Raw genomic sequence first — 19818 nt, 5'->3', positions numbered from 1 at the left:
ATTAAATTTTTAAAACAAATTTAGTAAACCAAATGATGTGATTAGTGATGAATGGATTATCACTCTAGTGTTTATTAACGTGCTTATTTCTTATTAGTGACAAATCATTTGATTTGTGAATTTTAATTTAAGAATTTGGTCTCCCTAACATTGTCCTTAGGTAAATGGAGAATCAGTACTTTAGTTGTTGGTTGTGTGTGAAGTGTCGCCATGCTATTGGTGGAACTAGATTTGGTTGTGACCTACAAAGGGTGCATTTTGGCTCACCACCATAAACTATGTTATGTTCACCGTACACCTTATTATCTGACCTGTGCCATTTCACTTAACCATAATTAGTTTTTTATTTTTTCAAAATTTGAAACACAAACATTTAATATTAAAGTTAACTAGAGTTAGTTAAAAAGATAGGTGTATAGTGAGCATACATCATAATTATGATGATGAGCAAAAATGTTCTTGACCTGCAAAACACAAGATCCACCGCCGCTCAACACGAGAATATTTTTGCTCACCAGCCTCAAGTGATGGTAATGTTTACTTTAACGAAAAATCATATTTTTACACTAAAAAATCAATCCTGTTACTATTTACTTTACCCTTTATTTTGTCTTTATCGTTAAAACTCAAAGTTTTCAAATCATTTTCATTAGTTTCCTAATTTAAAATTTATTAAATTAATGAAAAAGCACTTGACACGCACACCCGCAAGCGTACGTTAGCACGGACCCCGTGTCCCCTCCCTTTTTTTTTTTTTCCTCTCCCTCCCTCCGGATACACGGGACGGTTTCGAAATGCTCGCTTAGATTTCCGTCGCAGAGCTGACACTGACGCATAAACAGTCCCTCTGCTTGTCCTTTCACCTCCCCCACATCCGGCGCAGTTTCACCTCCTCCTCCTCTGTCTTCTTCAATCTCTCTCTCCTCTCGCTGTCAGATCGTTTTCCACCTCCGCATTTTACACAGGTACTCAATTTCTCTCTCTCTCTCTCTCTCTCTCTCTTATGTAAATGCATGTGTATACATACGTATATGTGTTTGTATATGTATATGTGCATTTTGTAGCTCACGGTCGGATTCACGAGAATCCTGGAAAATTCTGTCTGCAATATGTAGCTGAAACTTCTCTCTGTCTCGACTTTTTCTTTGTTATTTATTTATTTAAAAAATGGTGAGTTTTCTGCTTTCCGTTGCTGGCCTTCAAAACGCGGCCGTTTTTTGAGTTTGAAGCTCATTTTCTTTGGCTGTAGCAGAGGATCTCTCTGCATTTGATCCTGATTTCTAACATTTCCGCCGAATTTTTGAATATTTTATGTGCCTGCATGAATGTTGTTTGTATGATGAATCGATGGTGCAAATTTGACATTCAGTCCGTGATCTACCCGGATCGGATATAACAACATTCTATCACTCAAGTTTGTAATTTGTACTGTGATTTGTGTGTTAATCTGGCAATGCAGCTCTTGGTTTTCCAGATTGGTTAGCAATATATGATATAATAAATGATGAATTGGTTAGAAATTTGATTGGTCAGTGTTGTCTGGTGTTTGCAGCCGGCGGCACAATTTTCTGTGTCAAATTTTGGACAAGGTTTCTATAATTTTGCTATGCGGGGTCGTCATCTCGATGCCTACTCGGCATACAAGCGTGTGGCGTCCAAGGACCCTATCAATGCTTATGATAGAGAAGAAAGTGCAGGTACTCAAGGATTGCTCTGTCACCAGTTTTGTTTTCTGTTTTTTTCTACCTCCGGGGTGCTACATTGCTTTAGCTTTTACACGGTTTGTACATTATTATTTAGACGTTCCATTCAAGTGGGATTTTCAATAAATTTAGAATGTAGTCTTAAATAATTTGGTACTGTAAGTACTTGCGCTTGTGGCTGATTCCTTGTGTGGGTTTTAGTAGGTTTAGTGAATGGAAAAGGTATTGGAAACCCTTCATGGAAGCGCTCCTTGCCGCATATGCTTGTTGCAGCTCTTTCTTCGTTCCTATATGGCTACCATCTTGGGTGACATCCCTACTCCTGAAAACTCAGAATTCTTTTTATGCCTTTCTGATTTATGTTTCTTTAACTTCAATAGTATACTCTTTGTTGGTTTTGCTACTGCAGAGTGGTTAACGAGACACTAGATAGCATTTCTTTGGACCTTGGCTTCAGTGGGAATCCTTTGGCGAAGGGTAAAAAGTGGTATTGGATTTCAGATCTTTCCTCAGCTAAATGCATTTCATAATTTTACCTGTTGTTGTTTCTATTTCAATGAAGGTCTAGTAGTGAGTACCTGTTTAGGTGGTGCTTTTGTTGGATCTATATTTAGTGGTTGGATTCTAGATGGAGTTGGGCATCGAAGAGCATTCCAAATGTGTGCATTGCCGATGATAATCGGTGCATCAATGAGGTAACATTGTTATCACAATATCAATCATGCGTAACCCCTTTTTTAAAATTAAGTGTGCCCAACTGGGTAATGTGAAAACTTAATTGGATGATTCACACTGAAATTGTGTGAAGAGAAAATAGAACATAGACGAATTAAAGAATCAAGTGTTATATAACCAATTTGGATTTGTGCCAGATAGGTTCACTAGTGGGTAGGGAGAGTACTTATGATCACCAGAATGAAATCATTAGGGTTTATGACCACCCCAAAACCCCATAGCCCAAACAAAGTACTGAGTATGGCACCATGAATTACTAATGACCCCATTTTCATGATCCGACATTGTCATGCTTTTCCCTGTTATTCCTTGCAGTCAAAGGTTTCCAGATCAACAAAATGATAACTTTCTTGCTTCAACTGTTCTTATGTTCACATTTTACATGATCCAAACTAGCATGTTTTTCCTTCTTATACCTCTCACTCAAAGTTTTCCTGATAAAAAAAGTATCCCCTTACAAAAATAAGAAATTTGTTTTACTTTTTTACACCCGATACAATTAGAGAAAAGATCGATATCACAAACTCCTCATATAGCAATCCATATTAGTCATTTTAAATAATTTTGTATGTGAATTTGCAGTGCAACAACCAAAAGTCTATGGGGCATGCTTCTAGGGAGGATATTTGTTGGTACTGGGATGGGAATTGGCCCACCTGTTGCTGCTATCTATGTGTCAGAGGTATAATGAATTATATTTGTTGTTTTCTCTGCAACTGTTAATTGACATTGCTTAGTTTGCATCTAATCTTATTAAGTATTTAAGTATGCTCTGTTCACATAAGCAGATTTCACCAGCTTTTGTACGGGGTACTTTTGGGAGCTTCACACAAATTTCTACATGTCTTGGACTTATGGGGTCTCTCTTTATTGGACTCCCAGCCAAGGATATAATGGGTTGGTAAGATAATCTTATGGGGTTATGGAGATCCTGAAAACTTTTTCTCAAATTTTTATCCATTTTTTCTTATGTTAGCATCTTATTGTATTTCCCAACAGTTATCTAAAGAATACTGTTTTCCATCAACACCATTGATGCATAGGTGGCGGGTTTGTTTTTGGGTATCTACTGTTCCTGCTGCAGTGTTAGCTGTTTGCATGGAGTTCTGTGCAGAGAGTCCTCAGTGGCTTTTCAAGGTTATATGCTCTCATTTCTTAATCCCCAACCTTTGAAACATTTGGTCAAGTTTGTATCTCATGTTTGGACTCAATATAAATTGTCCTATATGAGGTCTTGATTGCTGAATTGGTTGAGCTCTATGCAGGTTTAGGGAAATTCGGTTCTTGTTATTTTCTGATATCTAAGAAGTTAACATATTATTACGTGCATATAGTACTATATATATATATATATATAGATTTTGCACTGCAGTGATCTGGATTAATAATTGTGCTTCATGATCCAGTTCTGGATCAAAGGGGGATTTGAAATTTGTTTTTTACTTTTCTTCTTTTGTCTTTCTTTCTTTTTCTCTGTTGTTGCAAGTACAGAAAAGGTTCATTTTCTCTTTGTATTGGAAGTGTTTGATGTTAGTGCTCCAAATTATTTCTTGGTGCAGCAGGCCTCTGTATCTTTGTTTTTTAGCTGTTTTTTTCCCTCCCAATTATACATGCCTTTTGGGTGATATTATCCAAAGGATTTAAGAGCTTTCATCATTTACTTACCTTACAATATTTGGTATGAGATAGATATGAGTGTACTTCATTTCTTTTTGACCCATTGAAGGCTTCTTATATATATATTGATGCTAAAAGTTGTTTTTGGATTGGTTCAGAGAGGACGTGGTACTGAAGCCGAAGCTGAATTTGAGAAACTTTTAGGAGCAGCACATGTTAAATTTGCAATGGCAGAATTGTCAAAGTCGGACAGAGGGGATGAACTAGAGACAGTAAAGTTCTCTGAGCTACTGTCTGGCCGACATTTCAAAAGTATATATTCAACTCATTAGTATGTGAGTTGTTCAGAAGTGACATACGTGCTTCCTTCTGCATGATTACCTTATTGCTTCCATATTTTGCAGTGGTTTTCATTGGGTCTACCATTTTTGCTTTACAACAGCTGACAGGCATAAATGCTGTGTTCTATTTCTCTTCAACTGTTTTTAAAAGCTTTGGGGTGCCTTCAGCTCTGGCTAACGTATGTGTTGGAATCGCAAATCTATCGGGTATGATTGGGTTTACTCTCAAGCATCTTATTTGTCCATAATTGAGATTTGCGTATATGTTTCCTTATGTATTCATCATACTGTTCTTATCTTTTGGTCAATTTCTTATACTGTTCTAGGGTCAATTCTTGCAATGATATTGATGGATAAGCTTGGAAGAAAGGTGCTTCTTCTTGGAAGTTTTTCTGGCATGGTAGGCTCCTAAAAATACTCCGAATATTTGATGCAAACTTTTGAGCTAAAATATATGTCTGTTTTGTGGAATCTGTGGTACCAATGTTGCATGTTCTCCTACTGAGGTTCTCTCCTTGATTTCATCAAGTAGACTAAATATGATATGTTTTCTAACCCTTTGTGCATTTCTTGGTTTAGGCAGTGGCAATGGGTCTTCAAGTAACTGGAGCAAGTTCTTATACATCAGGGTCTGGAGCATTGAGTCTATCTGTTGGCGGCATGCTGCTGTGAGTAGTCAGTGATCCTTAATCTTGTTTGTAGAGTAGAGGAAAAGCTATGTTATAATAAGTATGGAATTTAAAATGGGTCTTTCACTGGGATGATCAAAATGGTATAAGTGAATTCATTTTAGTAAGCCATTCTGGTTTTCTTCTTTTTCTATTCAAACTTAATTCCTGCCTAACAATATTATAAAAAAATTGGCACAATTGAGTGAATATAACATATTGTAATGTTATGCGCCATTTCTCCATAGATTTTTTATTTTAATGCATTATGCATGCATATCTAATTATCTATACTTCCACATACCACATTTACATGACTTTGAGATTATAAAGCAAATCTGCACAGAAGCTTTTGGGTATGATTGTTATGATATTCTAGATTATGTAATGGTTTTTGCAGGTTTGTGTTCATGTTTGCTACTGGTGCTGGTCCAGTGCCTGGTCTCCTCCTATCAGAAATTCTTCCTGGCCGTATTAGGGCAAAAGCAATGGCAGTTTGCATGGCCGTGCATTGGGTAATTGTCATCTATTGTTCTTCCAGATATGGTTCATTTGCACCTTTTATTTTCATGATTGTGGAGCTGACAGATAACTTGTCCTACACACATACCAAACATATTTTTATGAACGTGATATCCGACAAAACTTTTCTACTTGATGATCACTTTTAATCTACGAAAGCAATAATCTGGTGTTAATACTTTGTCATGGCTGCAGGGCCAGTCAGTCTAAAACAGCCCACGATCTTTGTGTATACAGCTCATCCACAGTGCATTGAATTTGACGATCAAATGAATTTTTTTTTTCCCTTAATGATAAAGTGTAGGGTGCTTTTTCATCTACAATGACAATAGAATTCATGCATAATATTCCTTCTCAAGTTCTCATCTTTAATTAATTAACTTGAACAGGTATTGAACAGGGGTGAAGGTCTTGGTATCCTAGCCTAATTTTTGGATTTACATAAGGACAGGTTTAGCTTTAGAAAATGCGAATTAAGGGGATTCTACTGAAATCTGACAGTTTATTGAATAAGATCAATTATTTTTTCTTTGGAAGTTCAGTCCAGCACAATAACTATCATGGCTGGGCCACTGCATGGGTGATAAAGTAGTACGCTAATAGTCTAATATAATTATGGTTTGCTGCAATTATATTGGTTGATTCGGATATTATCCATTGTTCATAATTAATTTAATATCCTTTTCTGCATGGTTACTGTTGTTCTTGTAAGAATCCATTCTTGAGAGTTGCATGTCGAGGTCTCAATGAAATTGCTTCTTGTGTTTGCACAAATTTCTAATTTTTAATGCCATCTCGCACTAATGAACTTTGGTGCCTTCAACAGGTGATAAATTTCTTTGTTGGCCTGTTGTTTTTACCGTTGCTGGAGCAAATCGGGCCACAAATTCTGTATACAATCTTTGCTACATTTTGTCTACTGGCCGTCCTTTTTGTGAAGAGAAACGTAATAGAAACAAAAGGAAAGTCCCTCCAAGAAATTGAAATTGCACTTGTTCCACCACAATGAAGGTATCTATTTTGTTATTTTATGAGGCAGTCTTTATTTTTATGACATCAACCCGTTACATATCTTGGTTTTAGTTTACCTCACAATAGGTAGTCGCAATTTGATAGTTGGTATTCCCTCATGTTACCTGAATTATAATTATATAATTGTTTTCTCAGTATCATGCACTATTACTTTTTAGCAGTTATCATGTAAGGATTACATTTTGAGGATTTCTTGGATCTAAAGGGACGTAGTTACTGGTTGCTTCTTTGGCAGAGCTATGAGACGGAGTTCGGTTTTTTGTCTGCTCATTGAGCTTCCATTTCCCCTGAGTTGAGGGCTAATTTTTTCAGTAACCTTATCTAATATCTTTTTATTTGATTATCTAGGGAACACTAATTAGAGATCATTTATGTTACACAAAGCTGAAGTCCCTTTTTACTAATGAAGGAACTCATGACTCACTTTTGCCCCTAGTGTATTGCCATGCTCAGTTGAGTGTCCAGTTACCGTTTTTCCTTAACATCCTCGGTTACCTGAATAATTTTTTAGACTATCAGAAAACATGACATTCTAGAAAAGAAAGTGTCTGGGTTACAGCTCCGAGAGGGTACAGTGAAGGGGATACTTTAGTTTATGTCTCTTCGAATTTTGTCTCGTCAGTCTCCTTTGCAATTTTAACTTTCAGAGTAGGTGTCTTGAATCTCCAATTAGTCCCCATTATTTTGCCAACTAGATGATTGGTCACAAAAAGTTTGTCAAGTTCTACTAAATGTCTAGGTTGCCAATATCTGCTGTCAAATTATTGGAGTTGGTTTCACGACCTTGAAGTTGATTCTCTACTTGAAGCTCTGCTACCTCCAAATGATCTCTGTACTTTAGGTTTAGCTGAAATTTCTTTAGTTAAACTCACTAAATTACAGACGAAAAGAAAACTTGCCGGATGGTGGAAACAGAGTTTATTTATTGATTGGTGTGTGTTTATATTCTTCAGAATTCATGTATTGTGTTGATTTGCAGGGAGATAGTGAACAATAAGCTAGTCTGGATACGTCTGCCTGAATTCCCTTTGGAAGATCGTCGCGTTGTAACCTGTAGCTGGGGAGTTTGGGTACTAATTTTCAGGTGCTCACCCTGCACCCTGGAAGGCCTTAAATTACGAGAGCTGTTTTCTTCCTTGAATATTTGTGAGCCTACTGAAACTTACCGTGCAATGTAATACATGAAGGACCCGACTTCCACAATAATTGATAATACAACTGTTCCATCAAAATTATGGCTTGATTCTTGGAAATAGTTGACCTGATTTCCGGAGGGTACTAATCTGGTTCTGATTTGAATTTGTCTATCAACGAGAGTCGAATTTAAGACCTACTTAAGAGTGATAATTAACCGTATACACGTTCTAGGAACATAATCGTAAGACGCTTTTTTATAGTATTTAAGGCTTTAAATCACAAATGATCTTTTGATTCTATCTTAAGATTATGTGTTCTGATGGATATAACGGATGTTTCTTTTGGTTAAATGTTTACGTGCACTTTCTTTGGTTTGAGATCTTCAACAGTTTGGTGCATTTTTTTGGAAAGGGATCCGGATCCCTTCCACCAAGTCCATCAAGGTCACAAATCTGAGTTTTTAAAATTTGATCTAATTGTTACAAATAGGGGCTCATTTTAAAAGTTATAATAACTTTAGCCGTTGAATCAAATTTCAAAAATTCGAATTTGTGGCCTTGGTGGATCCCTTCAGGTTTTTTTCCTTTTTTCCGAGTTGCTTTGGCATGAAACCGGCTTTATATATATATGTATGTATGTATGTATGTATGTATGTATGTATTTTTTTTTTTTTTTTAATTTCTTTTTACTATTATAAGGGGGAGAGTTTGAAGCTATTACAATAATTTAGGAAATGAGAGTTTTGAACACGGAATACATGGATAAAAATCCAACACCCTAATACTACTTACTAGGATATTGAACTACATGCTGAAACTAATTAAACCCTATATCTAGAAGGCTGGATCCTGTTCTACGAGACATGAAATAGCTGGTTGATGAGCCTAATATTTAGCGAAATGAGATTATGCTTGAGAAAATTTGTGTTAGGTCAACCAATAAGAAATGTCACACGTTAGTTACTTGCTAGGTACACTTAAATAGACAAATATATCAACAACTATGTAATCAAAATATTAATAATGTCAAATAATATAATATGAACCGACATATCGACAGCTATGTTTCATACAACATAACGTAAATTTTCTTTATAAATAATTGATTATTAGAGCAAGCATATTAACGTTCATCAGCTTACGTTTTATTTATCTGAAAAAAGAAGAAGAGAGGAATAGAATAGGCATCCCCTTAGATGTCGTCTATGCATCCTTTACCATCTCCCCATATTTTATATATCGTTATATGTGCCCCCTCCCTATTTTGAGAGAGAGAGAGAGAGAGAGAGAGCAGATGGATCATCATATCCCCTATATTGAACACTAAATCCTATCTATTGATCGAAAGATTTTCGTCAAATACCTTTTTTTAGGAATTCCTCATATCCAAGGTAAGCAAGAGCACCTCTTCTCAAAATCTCAAAAGGAAATGGGTTGAGTCGAAATCCCATTCTAAGATTCTTGTGGTTCCGAAGGATATAGCTACAGGAGAATTAGAAACGTAGAGTTTTCTGACATTTTTCACGCGACTCTTTGATCTTAAAAATGCTGATTTTAAAAATAAGTGATTGCCCTTCTTCGACCCTTACTGCCCAACTCGAACCTTCCTTTCATATGTGATCCAATTGCGCACCCACTGTTCCCAAGCAACATGCATAAGTGGGTGACATGGTTGCTTTTCCCCGTACAACATGCATTGAGTGTTTAAGGACCCTTAAAGTGGAATTCTCCATGAATTTTTTGTCATTTTATAGTTTAATGTTAATTTTGTGCCAATATTATAAGTATTGTGCTAAAAACATGAGGTGATAAAGAATCAATGAAGATTCTAACTTTTAAAATAGTCTCATTAGTATTTATCAGGTAACCAACCCTACTCATATCTTATTTACGACATCATTACTACACATCAAATATTTGAGGTCCCGCAACTATGTAATAAGTGTATTAATTTTGTCAATAATATGAAATAAATGTCCATAGTTGATGGCGTTGATATGCTTATCATGTAATAAGATTATAAGAGTATTAATTTTGTCAAATAAAAAACGTCAACATCTTATATTGATTTTTGTTTTTTTTATAGAAACAATAAGACATCAAGCAAAGTGTGAGAGAATGGAAGGGAAGTGGATGAGAGTAGGAGATGAGAGAATCTTACTCCAATTCTCATGACACTCCTCCGATGGAACTCAGGACTGCAGACTTGATCGGAGCACATAGTACAAAAAGCCTCAGCCCTTTCAATAAGGTTTATGTTATCCACACGCTCATTTTTTTACTTCTCACATACACACCTCTTAATTTTTGACATTTGGATTGAATGAATAAAAAAATCAACGGTGAAAATTTAAAAAGGTATGTGAAATGCAAAAATAAGTGTATAAATAACATTATCCTTTAATAAAAGTGGAGCGCTAAAATTTTTCAAACGACGACAGCATACATTTGATACGACTGTCGTTTTACATTCAAATCAAAGCAAACTCAAAGCACGACAGAATTTTTGGGAGCGTATCATCTCAGTTTCAGCTCAGGTACGCCGTACGCGCCGGTTCTCTATTCTTCATTTCTTATCACCTGTTTGTTTGCCAAGAAAATGCCGAGAGAAAACTACGTAACAATTTCACTTGTCTTTCATAACTCAGTCAATTCTCAAAAGTTATAAACAACATATAGCGGTTTTGATCGATTGTTGGATATGTTGTTTTTGAAAAAATAAAATGCACGGCAACTGTTTGATGAAATGTCTCAGTGAAAGCACAACTGTTTGAACTTTGTTTAATTGCTTATTTAATTTTATTTATTTATTTATTTATTTTGGGCTGATCGTTGGTAGATTTGAGATCTTGAGGCCCGATACAGAACAATGGGTAGCGAAGAGGACCCGGTGAAGAAGTCTCAGGTGGTGGATGCCCGGGCTCGGAACATTAGTCATAATGTTCGATGCACTGAGTGTGGGAGTCAGTCCATTGAAGATTCACAAGCGGATATTGCCATTTTGCTTAGAAAGGTATTACATTTACCATTATGTTGAATTTGAGATACATTATTGATACAATCCATGAAAAACCTATTGACATCCAATCTATGAAGCAGTAGTGAACCTTAGAGAGAGAGAGAGAGAGAGAGAGAGAGAGAGAGAACAGTAAAGAATCATTACATATTATGATCTGGTTTTAGACCAGATATATGCTATACAACCCTAATTATGATTATTAACAAGCTTGTTGATGCATAAAATCAGTGATACTTTGGAAGTGTCAAGTTTGTGACCTTTGCTCGGTTGCTCCGGTCATCTAGAGAGGATAATATGAAAAGAGATAGAGGTAGGGAAGCAAACACAAGATGTACATGGTTCACTCTAAGTTTGGCTACATCCACGGAGTAGAGGAGTTCTCATTAATAGTGAAGGGTTTACACAAATACATAAGTTCAAGCATAATCATCGTTAGTGGGTTCTAATGACTAGTTTAAGTACAATAATGACATTAGGGATTAATTGTAGGAGAATGGTCTCCTTTTATAGTTGAGGAGAGTCTCCGGCTTTTGTTCGTGGTTGATGTGGGACTCTAGGAGCTTTATTCTGACGTTGACACGTGTCGTGTTGTGATTGGCCTACTGGTTGGAGGGAAACTCTTGTGCTTCGGTAGGGGTGCCTCAGCATGAACCCTTCAGTGGGTCTTTTAAGGTATGAAGTTGACTAGTGCTTGATAGTTTCGGGATTGGTCAAGTATGGTACAAACAAATCTCAACACAACAGATTAATTGAAAACCTAACTAATTACGTTTTGCACTAATTGACTTGCTAAGCTTTCACTTTGGTTTCAATCCGGGTGCTTGACAATCCATGCTAACAATTATTAGGTATATCATTAGTCAATTTGCGTATGGTTCAATTACGCCAAAGTTGAGATACCTATCAAAACTTTTGAGAAACATCATGTTAGTAAGTAGCAAGTAGCAGCTACTAATCACTTAGATGTCCAAGTTAGCCATATAAGAGGTTTTTATTTGTTTCTTATGTACTTATAAGTTATCTGTGAATGATAGTCTTCAACTATTCATGTCTGAAATAATTGCTTCATAGAGAAGATGGAAATATTTGCGATGAGTGAGACTAATTAATGGCCAAAATTAGGCTAGTCTTGTTTAACCCAGATGTACTAAGTGGTGGGATATTTGTAACAACACTACATTTTAGGTGCATGTTTGTCAATTTCATTTGTGAACTTATTTTAGCATATTACTTTCCATCTTGATTGTATGAAAAGGAATTTATTTTTATTTTTTAACTTAATTAACTTTTCGTACTGTAACATAATGATTATTTACAAACTGTCAAATACCGTTTGAACTTTGCTAGTATGGCTTTTCTCTAACCATCTTGATTGCTGTTTGTGAGAAGGAGTTTGGGAAGTCCATAAACTTTTTGTTACATAAATGACCATGCACCTTCTGTGTCATAAAGGTTTACCTAATAACGTTAATGTATATGATATTTGTGTAGTTAATTCGAGATGAAATTCATGCTGGGAAGAGCGATAAAGAGATATATAAGAAGCTCGAAGAGGATTTTGGGGAGACAGTACTTTATGCCCCAAAATTTGATCTGCAGACTGCAGGCTTGTGGTTATCACCGGTAAATTAGAAAACCTTAAACACTTGAACTTTTCTGCTGGAATCTTAAATTTTGATTTATGCTCATTTGATTGTTATTGGGTTTTGGAAACAGCTTGTCGTTGCTGGTGCTGCTGCAGGAATATGGGCATATAACAGGCACAGGCAAAAGACTAATGTCCACATCATGGCCTTGAACCTTGTTAGAGGTGTTCCATTGACCCCGAATGAGAAGCAAACCATGTTAGACCTCCTCACGCCTCCGCCTTCACGAGGAACTCCTTCCTCCTTGTGGAGGAGGTGGAGAGAACAATGATGCATCCTCTTCCACAAGCCTTGGTTTTCCATTTTATACTGGAAACTGTGTGGTAGAAATTAATGAACTATAGCTAAACAGGGATAGGGTCCAAAGATGTAAATCGACTTGTTAAGTAGTTTATTTTCTTTGAGTACGCTCTGTCAATGCAAAATAAATCTGATTTTCATACAGTCGTACATAGCCGGTGATCACGTTGATTGTTTTGTTTACCAGTTGATGTCTTGTTATTTGACTATAATTTAAAATTCTCGTCCATGTTTTGGTTAGAAGTTTTCCTCCGAGGTGCTTGTACTTATTTGTCTAATTCTTTCTTGGCCAAAATATCTAAACGTTTCTTTCAAGTTTCAGCTATCTACTGGTTGCAATGAAGCTCCTCTTAACATTTAGTAGATTTGTGGAAGGGTTCACTTGAGTTCACACAATTAGCTGGTTAACTCAGTCTTCGTGAATACGTATGCAATTACAAAGCCTCGTAGATAAGGGTTTAGTTGCTCTTGTAAGTGACTATTAGCTGTTGATGCATTAGATCCGGTAATGCACCTATGGCTCATTAGTCATGTCACATCCCGCCCTGGGACCCCACCACATCCCGGGCCCGCTCCACCACCGTAGCATGATATTGTCTGCTTTGGGCCTCGACTACGCCCTCACGGTTTTGTTTCTGGGAACTCACACGAGAACTTCCCAGTGGGTCACCCATCATGGGATTGCTTTCGTGCGCTACTTGCTTAACTTCGGAGTTCCAAAGAACTTCGAATCCAGTGAGCTTCCAAAAGGTCTCGTGTTAGGTAGGGATGATAATATACATATAAGGATCACTCCCCTGGGCGGGTGGGATCTTACAATCCACACCCCTTTGGGTTACCCATCATGGGATTGCTTTCGCGCGCTACTTGCTTAACTTCGGAGTTCCGAAGAACTTCGAAGCTAGTGAGCTTCCAAAAGGTCTCGTGTTAGGTAGGGATGATAATATATATATATATATATATATATATATATATATATATATAAGGATCACTCCCCTGGGCGATGTGGGATCTTATAATCCACCCCCCTTAGGGGCCCGACATCGTCATCGGCACACCACAGTCAAGGTTAGGCTCTGATACCAAATTGTCACACCAACAGCCTCTATAAATACAAGTTTATTAACCTACGCGGTAATTTGAAGAGTAAAATTTGCTACTTCACAATTTCGTTCTCCAAACTATAAAATTTAATAATATAATTAGGGACACACATTCAAAAGAAACTAAATAATGATATGGAAACAACTTAAACTTTTGGTTTTGAGTACATGTTTTTGGTCTCTAGTATAAGGAGGTATAATTAGGTCAAAAATCTGTCATGCTAATTCCCCAGTTGCTTCTCTCTGCTGCCAAAATTTTCGTCTTCGGAAAATGCATGCAGCTTTCATATGTTCTGCGTCTCAAAGGCTAGGGTTTTTAAGTGCAGATGTTCTGAAATCCCAAGGGCTTCTTCTGCTCGATATTTTTAACCATGTTTCCTACGCCAATCCCACCTGTTAAGTTGAAAAGAAAGTATTCACTTTGTCAACAGAAATGCATATCTTCACTGGCCGGAATATGACAGGTTCAACTCACTAAGAGAAATAGAGTACGAGGGGATTGTGCATACCTAACGTTACTGAACTCACAAGTATCGTGGAAGCGAGAACGAAGATAATCAAAGATGCTCTTCCTAGTTTCTTGATCACCTTTCCTGCCACATGCTGCCCTACGACTGCGGAAATAGTAGTCACAGCAGCAAAGTAGAGGGCTGCAAGAGAATTACAAAGAAAAAAGCCAACGTTTTATTTGAAAGTATAACCAAATTGTCTTTTAAACAATCACAGAGACTTGTATGGCTAAGAAAGCTACCGTAGGGAACAGGAAAGCGTTTTAGGAGGTAGTACTCTACAACGGACATGGACGAAGAGAATGTCATGGCAAAGGTGGCTGTGGCACTTGATACCTGAGGAGGGATTCCCATCTCCAAAAAAAGGGGACCTAACATGAATGCTCCGCCGAGGCCAAGCAATCCACCAAGGATACCAGCTGCTATACCACCAGCGCAATAAGCAATAAGCTTGTAAACTGGCCACTTTGTGCTTGCTTCTCCCTTCGATGCAATTACTCTGCGCCCTTTGTACAGATTAACTGCCTGATATGAAGTTACTCCAACAGCCACCGGAATCTAATTTATACGACAAGAAAAAATTCCATCAATGGGAGTCTCATTTTGGTCATATATCTGGCTATCTGCAGGCACAAAGAAGTTTTTCTTTTCCTGGTACAAGAAGCATGGAAGATGTACGTACCTGCAAGAGTTCTATCAACCAATATGTTCCAGAACATTTCTTCACATAAGTCTGCACCGACAAGTAAGATTCACGTTAATCCAATTTCTTAATGCAAAGAAGTGAAGGAGACTACAAATGGAAAGATTCGGTGTAAGGAAAACCGACTACGTATGACACTAGATATAAACCTTAGCAATCTGCAATGCAAGTATTACAAGCCAGACCGCTACAAGAGCTCCGAGTTCCTTCCAGCGAACATTATCAACAACAGAAACCTGGGAATGTCACAGAAGTTAGTACCTAAAATATTGCAGAGAAAAGTTTAAGCTTCAAAAATTTTACCTTCGTTCTTTTAGTTTCATTCTTTTCTGTTAGAGTTCCATTGGTTGCGCCTCCAGGAATATATTTGTCTTCAACATCTTCACGAGTAACGAGACAATTAGCCTTCCAAGTAATACTAATAAGATAAATATCAGAGCTTAAACAGGCGACAAGAACAAATTGTAGACCAACTCACCATTCGATTGCAAGCCTTCGGAAGCAACACGTTTAGTCTAAAAATAATTAAACAAGTTTCAGAGTTAGATGGATCAGTTGTGCAGAATATAAGATGAATTCGGTAGAAATCAAAGTTTAAAGCCTGCCTTTTTAGTTACGGTTTCTGCTTTCCATGCCTTGACACCCTTGAAGAACGACTTAGTTGATACCGCTGCAGATCATGAACACTCAATGACGCTTGTCCAAGATGTGAATGAAGAAGAATTGTTAAGAAATTGTTACCTAAGAGGACAACAAATAGTAGGATTGTGATCATCCAGTCAGAAAGAACCACATTCAGAGAAACGCCAATGCTGATCCCTAGAACCAACACTGGTTGGAAAAGAAGTGCGAGATCATAGTCGATGATGGGCAACTCAAGTGTAGGATGCCTTCGCCTTAAATTGTACAGGACCGTTGAAGTTGCTGTACCCGTGATCATACCTGACTAACCGCAAAGAAGCGACATTCAGATTTTTCAATGGAAAACATAAAAAGAAAAAGGTAAAATAGCATCGGGAAAGAGATGAATTAAATAAAGCCCCTCTGTGATATATGAAACTATATACTTACATTTGGATATTGCTATTGCTGATTTCTGATCAAAGCCAATGATGAGGGTGAGCATTGGGATGAAAAAGCCACCCCCACCAACACCTCCCACACTCCCAAACGCTGCCCCAACAAATGCAATCATCGTACCAACAGCAATTTTCCAGCTGAATCTGATTTCCTACACGTAAAAACTACAATTCAGCTTTGAACTATTTCGACACTCGAAGTACCACTTAAGCTTGAAAAAGTGAGTTTTGCTTATGAGAGAACAAAGGTATATAGTACATTGTTAATTGATTGTGTTGGCTGGGAAGTACAACTTCAACACACACAAATTCAGAAGTTTCATGCCTAATCGATCACCCTTGTGGCGACGTGCATTTTCTCAGAAGCCAAACACTTCATGTATATCACAATCAACTTAGAACAACATGCATTAATTAACTTAGACAACATTAATCCCAATAAATTTTATTCGAAAATTGGACATACCGGCCACACATGCTTATATCCCAAGTTTGCTACCACCTCTTTCCCAGTATTATTTTCATGCCTTGAAGGTTGTGACTCCACCAGTTCTTCATGCGCGGAAACTGCTGCTGATGATAATGCTAACAAAACCAGCAAACCCAGCAAACCAAACCGAACGGTTCCAATCATACTTGACATCTTTTTTTTTTTTTTTTTTTTTTTCTTTCAGAACTTGCTCCTCCAATGCAGCAAGCGAAACCGAAAATTATAGCAGAAGAAGGTATCTGAATGCATGTACTTGTATAGAGATACAATCTTGCTATAGCAGGATCTCCAAAACGGGTAATTTTTTTATTGCCTTTATTTTTTAAAGATTCGGTACTGGACACTGAATGATGATTGATTCTTATAAGATTCACAAGGCACGATCGAGTTGATTATTTTCCAACTTTGAACCTCCCTAATTATTCCTCACCAATAGTCACCCATATATTTATTGCTTGTTGGAGCAGCAGGCGTGTATTTATTATACAAACCGGGACCTAAAGGTTCACACCGATATATTTGTTACTGTTTTCTAACCAAAACAAATAAATTCAATTTGGACGGTTCGGATCCCCTCTCCTGTTCGACAAAGGCACGATTTCGAAATTTCACAAATAAGGGAATGTCAACTTGCTATTTATTTGAACTCGAAATAAACTTTTTATTTATTTGAAGGGTTAATCTCAGTTTACTATTTTAAAGGTTTTTTGGTTTTCAACATTCTGTTTTTTTTTTTATCTTAGATTATTATTTAAAATCATAATTTTGAAACAGTCTCATACATTTTTTAATTTTATTGTTAAATTAACCGTTAATTAGTGACATAACATTCAAATAGACAATAACTGAACTAGTCATTATGAGCCCATGTGGATATTTAAAAAAAAATAATAATAAATAAATAAAACCTAAATCTTCCACCGCCATTTTCACCCCAAACTGCTGCAAATGCAGAGTCCCTACCCCATGGCCGCCCTTCCATCCTCATTCTCCAACATCTTCCAAAAACCTTAGCCTTTTCCTTTTGCCCTGCGCTTGAAGCAATACAGGTACTTTATTGGCTTTATTTGTCTCCACCACTGCAATCGTAGCGGGCATTCCAATCTTACCCTCTTTCTGATTTCCCCTTTTTTTTTTTTTTTTTTTTTTTTTTTTCCTCAAAATCCAGATGGGTTTTCGACAGATTCATCAACGGGAATCTGTCTCTCTGGAATGCAATCCTTGTTGTGAATTTTAAGGGTCGGTTAATTCGACGAAGTTCTTCGGAGTTACATAGATTTGAGGCAGTGGAATGTCATGTTGGATAGCGGCGCCATTACGTTTGGTTTGAAACATTGTATCGAGTTGGGTATTTGTGGGTTCTTCGCTTAGAGGAAGAAGAGCAGAGAGTTATGGAGGTTTGGAGAGAGAAGAAGAGGAGAGCGAGAGAGGAAGGAGGAGGAAAAGGAATACTTTCATGGTTTAGGGAGTGTGCGGAAGCCTGAGAAGGTGCTGGGTGATAGTGAGAGGGAGAGAGTGTTGCGGCGGTTATGGGTGGAAGGGTGGCCATGGGGTAGGGGCTCTGCATCTGCAGCAGTTTGGGGTGAAAATGGTGGTGGGAGATTTGGACAAGGATTGTCTTCCCTCTCACTTCCGATCCCATATTTTCTTACGATTAAGTCACGTTAATATTTTATATTACTATTTATTTTTATCTTATTATCTCTATAAAAAAATAAGATAAAATGTTGACGTGACTTAACTGTGATCACATAAAACAGGAGGGCATGGGAGGGCACCGAAAGTGGGAGGGCATACAATCATTGTTCGAGAGATTTAGAGCCTGTTTTGTGAATTCAACTTTTTAAACTCAAAAATAATTTTCAAGTTTTAGACCTTAAAAACTTGTTTAATAGGACTATTTAAAAAAAACTGAATTCAACGTTAACATAGAAATATAGTCTATTTTCTAAAAACACAAAAAATAAATTTTTGAGTTTTTAAATTTAAACTCACTTTTTTTTTTCTCTCCCTCCTCTCATCTCACTTCAAATTTATCTCTTTCTTTTCTCATTTTTCTCACCTTTTTTTTTTAAACATTTTTTGTCTCTCTTTCAATCCGCTCTCTTCATTCTCTTAGTTCTTTCTCTCACTCCTCTTCCTCTATATCTCTTCCGATCCTATTACTTCTTTCTCTTTCCTCTAATCATCTCTTACTTTCGTTCTTCCTCTCTTTACTTTCTATTTTGACCTCCTCTTTTTGGATATCTTTGTCTAATTTAAGTTGTAAGATTTAAAATTTTTAAATTGCATACCAAACAAGTTTTTGAGTCTTAAAGAAAATTGTTTTCAAGAAAAATTCTTACGAGAAATTATAAAAATTTTCAAATAAGATATATACCAAAAAGGTTTTTTTTTTTTTTTTTTTTTTTTTTGTTATTTTTTAATTTTTTAATTTTTTAATATTCACGTGGCCCTATAATGAGACGTGGTGTCCATTTATTGTCCACTTAGGAACCACATCACCAGTTAACGGTTGACTTAATAGTAACCTTAACGAATGTATGAGATTGTTCCAAAATTATGACTTTAGTTACCACTCTGCGATGAAAAAAACTTCATATATCAAATGTTGAAAATCAAGAAACTTCAAGGTAGTAAACTGAGATTAAACCCTTATTTGCAAGTACACACCAAACATTATAAAATATATAAAAAAGGAAATACATACCAAACTAGGTTCTTAACCAATGTCGATCGATGACCACATAAATAATAACACAAATAAGTCGGAAGGTTTTACAAATTTACACCATGTAGAATTGAGATTCTGAGAGATTTTAATTCTGTTAATAAATTTAGAAGTATTCAATTAGGATTTTAAAATAGTTTATTAAAATTCTTAAAAATCCGGTATATTCAATTAGGGTTTTAAACAAGTTTATAAAAATTTCAAGTATATCCAATTAGAAATTTATTTTAAAGAATTTTTAAAAGTTGAGGAATTTGAGAAATTTCGTAGTGTATTTTAAGCATTGACAAATCTTACCTCCCCTGAGTTTTCGAGGAAATTGAATCAATATTTTATATGAAATTTTTACAAATCAATTAAACTTTATAAATCAATTAAAATCTTTTAAATCCCAATTAAATACATCTCTATTATTCTCTCCCGTGCTCACCTAAGGTCTTCAAAATAAGGACCTGCGAGGTCCTATTGAATATTTAATATACAC

At 36.5% G+C, this 19818-nt stretch overlaps 3 protein-coding genes across 5 annotated transcripts; 2 read left to right on the top strand and 1 right to left on the bottom strand.

Annotated features, from left to right (window-relative positions):
* The first annotated feature begins 786 nt into the window (after positions 1-786).
* LOC137708616 (probable plastidic glucose transporter 3) lies at positions 787-7999 on the top strand. Of its 2 annotated transcripts, none has more exons than XM_068447734.1 (15): positions 787-965; positions 1553-1697; positions 1908-2010; positions 2113-2180; positions 2266-2398; positions 3021-3120; positions 3227-3339; positions 3482-3575; positions 4214-4367; positions 4460-4603; positions 4723-4796; positions 4976-5064; positions 5465-5579; positions 6413-6597; positions 7598-7999. In XM_068447734.1, the coding sequence occupies exons 2-14, from the start codon at positions 1607-1609 to the stop codon at positions 6593-6595; spliced, it is 1461 nt and encodes a 486-aa protein (XP_068303835.1). In that variant the 5' UTR covers positions 787-965; positions 1553-1606; the 3' UTR covers positions 6596-6597; positions 7598-7999. The 2 variants fall into 2 exon arrangements, with proteins under 2 accessions (XP_068303835.1, XP_068303834.1); XM_068447733.1 differs by having other exon boundaries at positions 1905-2010.
* A 2235-nt stretch (positions 8000-10234) lies between these two features.
* Positions 10235-12863, top strand: LOC137709346 (cytochrome c-type biogenesis CcmH-like mitochondrial protein). 2 transcript variants are annotated; one of them, XM_068448430.1, is made up of 4 exons: positions 10235-10291; positions 10594-10767; positions 12265-12396; positions 12490-12863. In XM_068448430.1, the coding sequence occupies exons 2-4, from the start codon at positions 10624-10626 to the stop codon at positions 12688-12690; spliced, it is 477 nt and encodes a 158-aa protein (XP_068304531.1). In that variant the 5' UTR covers positions 10235-10291; positions 10594-10623; the 3' UTR covers positions 12691-12863. The 2 variants fall into 2 exon arrangements, with proteins under 2 accessions (XP_068304531.1, XP_068304532.1); XM_068448431.1 differs by having other exon boundaries at positions 10287-10371.
* A 1017-nt stretch (positions 12864-13880) lies between these two features.
* Positions 13881-16905, bottom strand: LOC137749151 (sulfite exporter TauE/SafE family protein 3-like). The gene is made up of 11 exons (XM_068489265.1): positions 16580-16905; positions 16106-16265; positions 15776-15976; positions 15640-15704; positions 15513-15549; positions 15338-15414; positions 15184-15270; positions 15014-15064; positions 14574-14889; positions 14332-14472; positions 13881-14215 (listed from the first exon to the last, which is right to left on the bottom strand). The coding sequence occupies exons 1-11, from the start codon at positions 16754-16756 to the stop codon at positions 14139-14141; spliced, it is 1389 nt and encodes a 462-aa protein (XP_068345366.1). The 5' UTR covers positions 16757-16905; the 3' UTR covers positions 13881-14138.
* Positions 16906-19818: the final 2913 nt, after the last annotated feature.

This window comes from Pyrus communis, chromosome 11 (assembly GCF_963583255.1).
Source record: "Pyrus communis chromosome 11, drPyrComm1.1, whole genome shotgun sequence".
Lineage (NCBI taxonomy): Eukaryota > Viridiplantae > Streptophyta > Magnoliopsida > Rosales > Rosaceae > Pyrus > Pyrus communis.
Note: the sequence above shows the minus strand (reverse complement) of the source record. Positions and strands in the feature narration are given on the sequence as shown.

Bases quoted from the DNA above. Each gene is read 5' to 3' on its own strand.
- LOC137709346 (XM_068448430.1), top strand. From the start codon at position 10,624: ATGGGTAGCGAAGAGGACCCGGTGAAGAAGTCTCAGGTGGTGGATGCC. The intron at 10,768-12,264 runs GTATTACATTTA...ATATTTGTGTAG, and splicing joins TTGCCATTTTGCTTAGAAAG to TTAATTCGAGATGAAATTCA. The intron at 12,397-12,489 runs GTAAATTAGAAA...TTTTGGAAACAG, and splicing joins CAGGCTTGTGGTTATCACCG to CTTGTCGTTGCTGGTGCTGC.
- LOC137708616 (XM_068447733.1), top strand. From the start codon at position 1,607: ATGCGGGGTCGTCATCTCGATGCCTACTCGGCATACAAGCGTGTGGCG. The intron at 4,604-4,722 runs GTATGATTGGGT...ATACTGTTCTAG, and splicing joins TGGAATCGCAAATCTATCGG to GGTCAATTCTTGCAATGATA. The intron at 4,797-4,975 runs GTAGGCTCCTAA...TTCTTGGTTTAG, and splicing joins TTGGAAGTTTTTCTGGCATG to GCAGTGGCAATGGGTCTTCA.
- LOC137749151 (XM_068489265.1), bottom strand. From the start codon at position 16,756: ATGTCAAGTATGATTGGAACCGTTCGGTTTGGTTTGCTGGGTTTGCTG. The intron at 15,550-15,639 runs GCAGGCTTTAAA...AATTATTTTTAG, and splicing joins CAGAAACCGTAACTAAAAAG to ACTAAACGTGTTGCTTCCGA. The intron at 14,890-15,013 runs GTACGTACATCT...CGTATAAATTAG, and splicing joins GGTTGATAGAACTCTTGCAG to ATTCCGGTGGCTGTTGGAGT.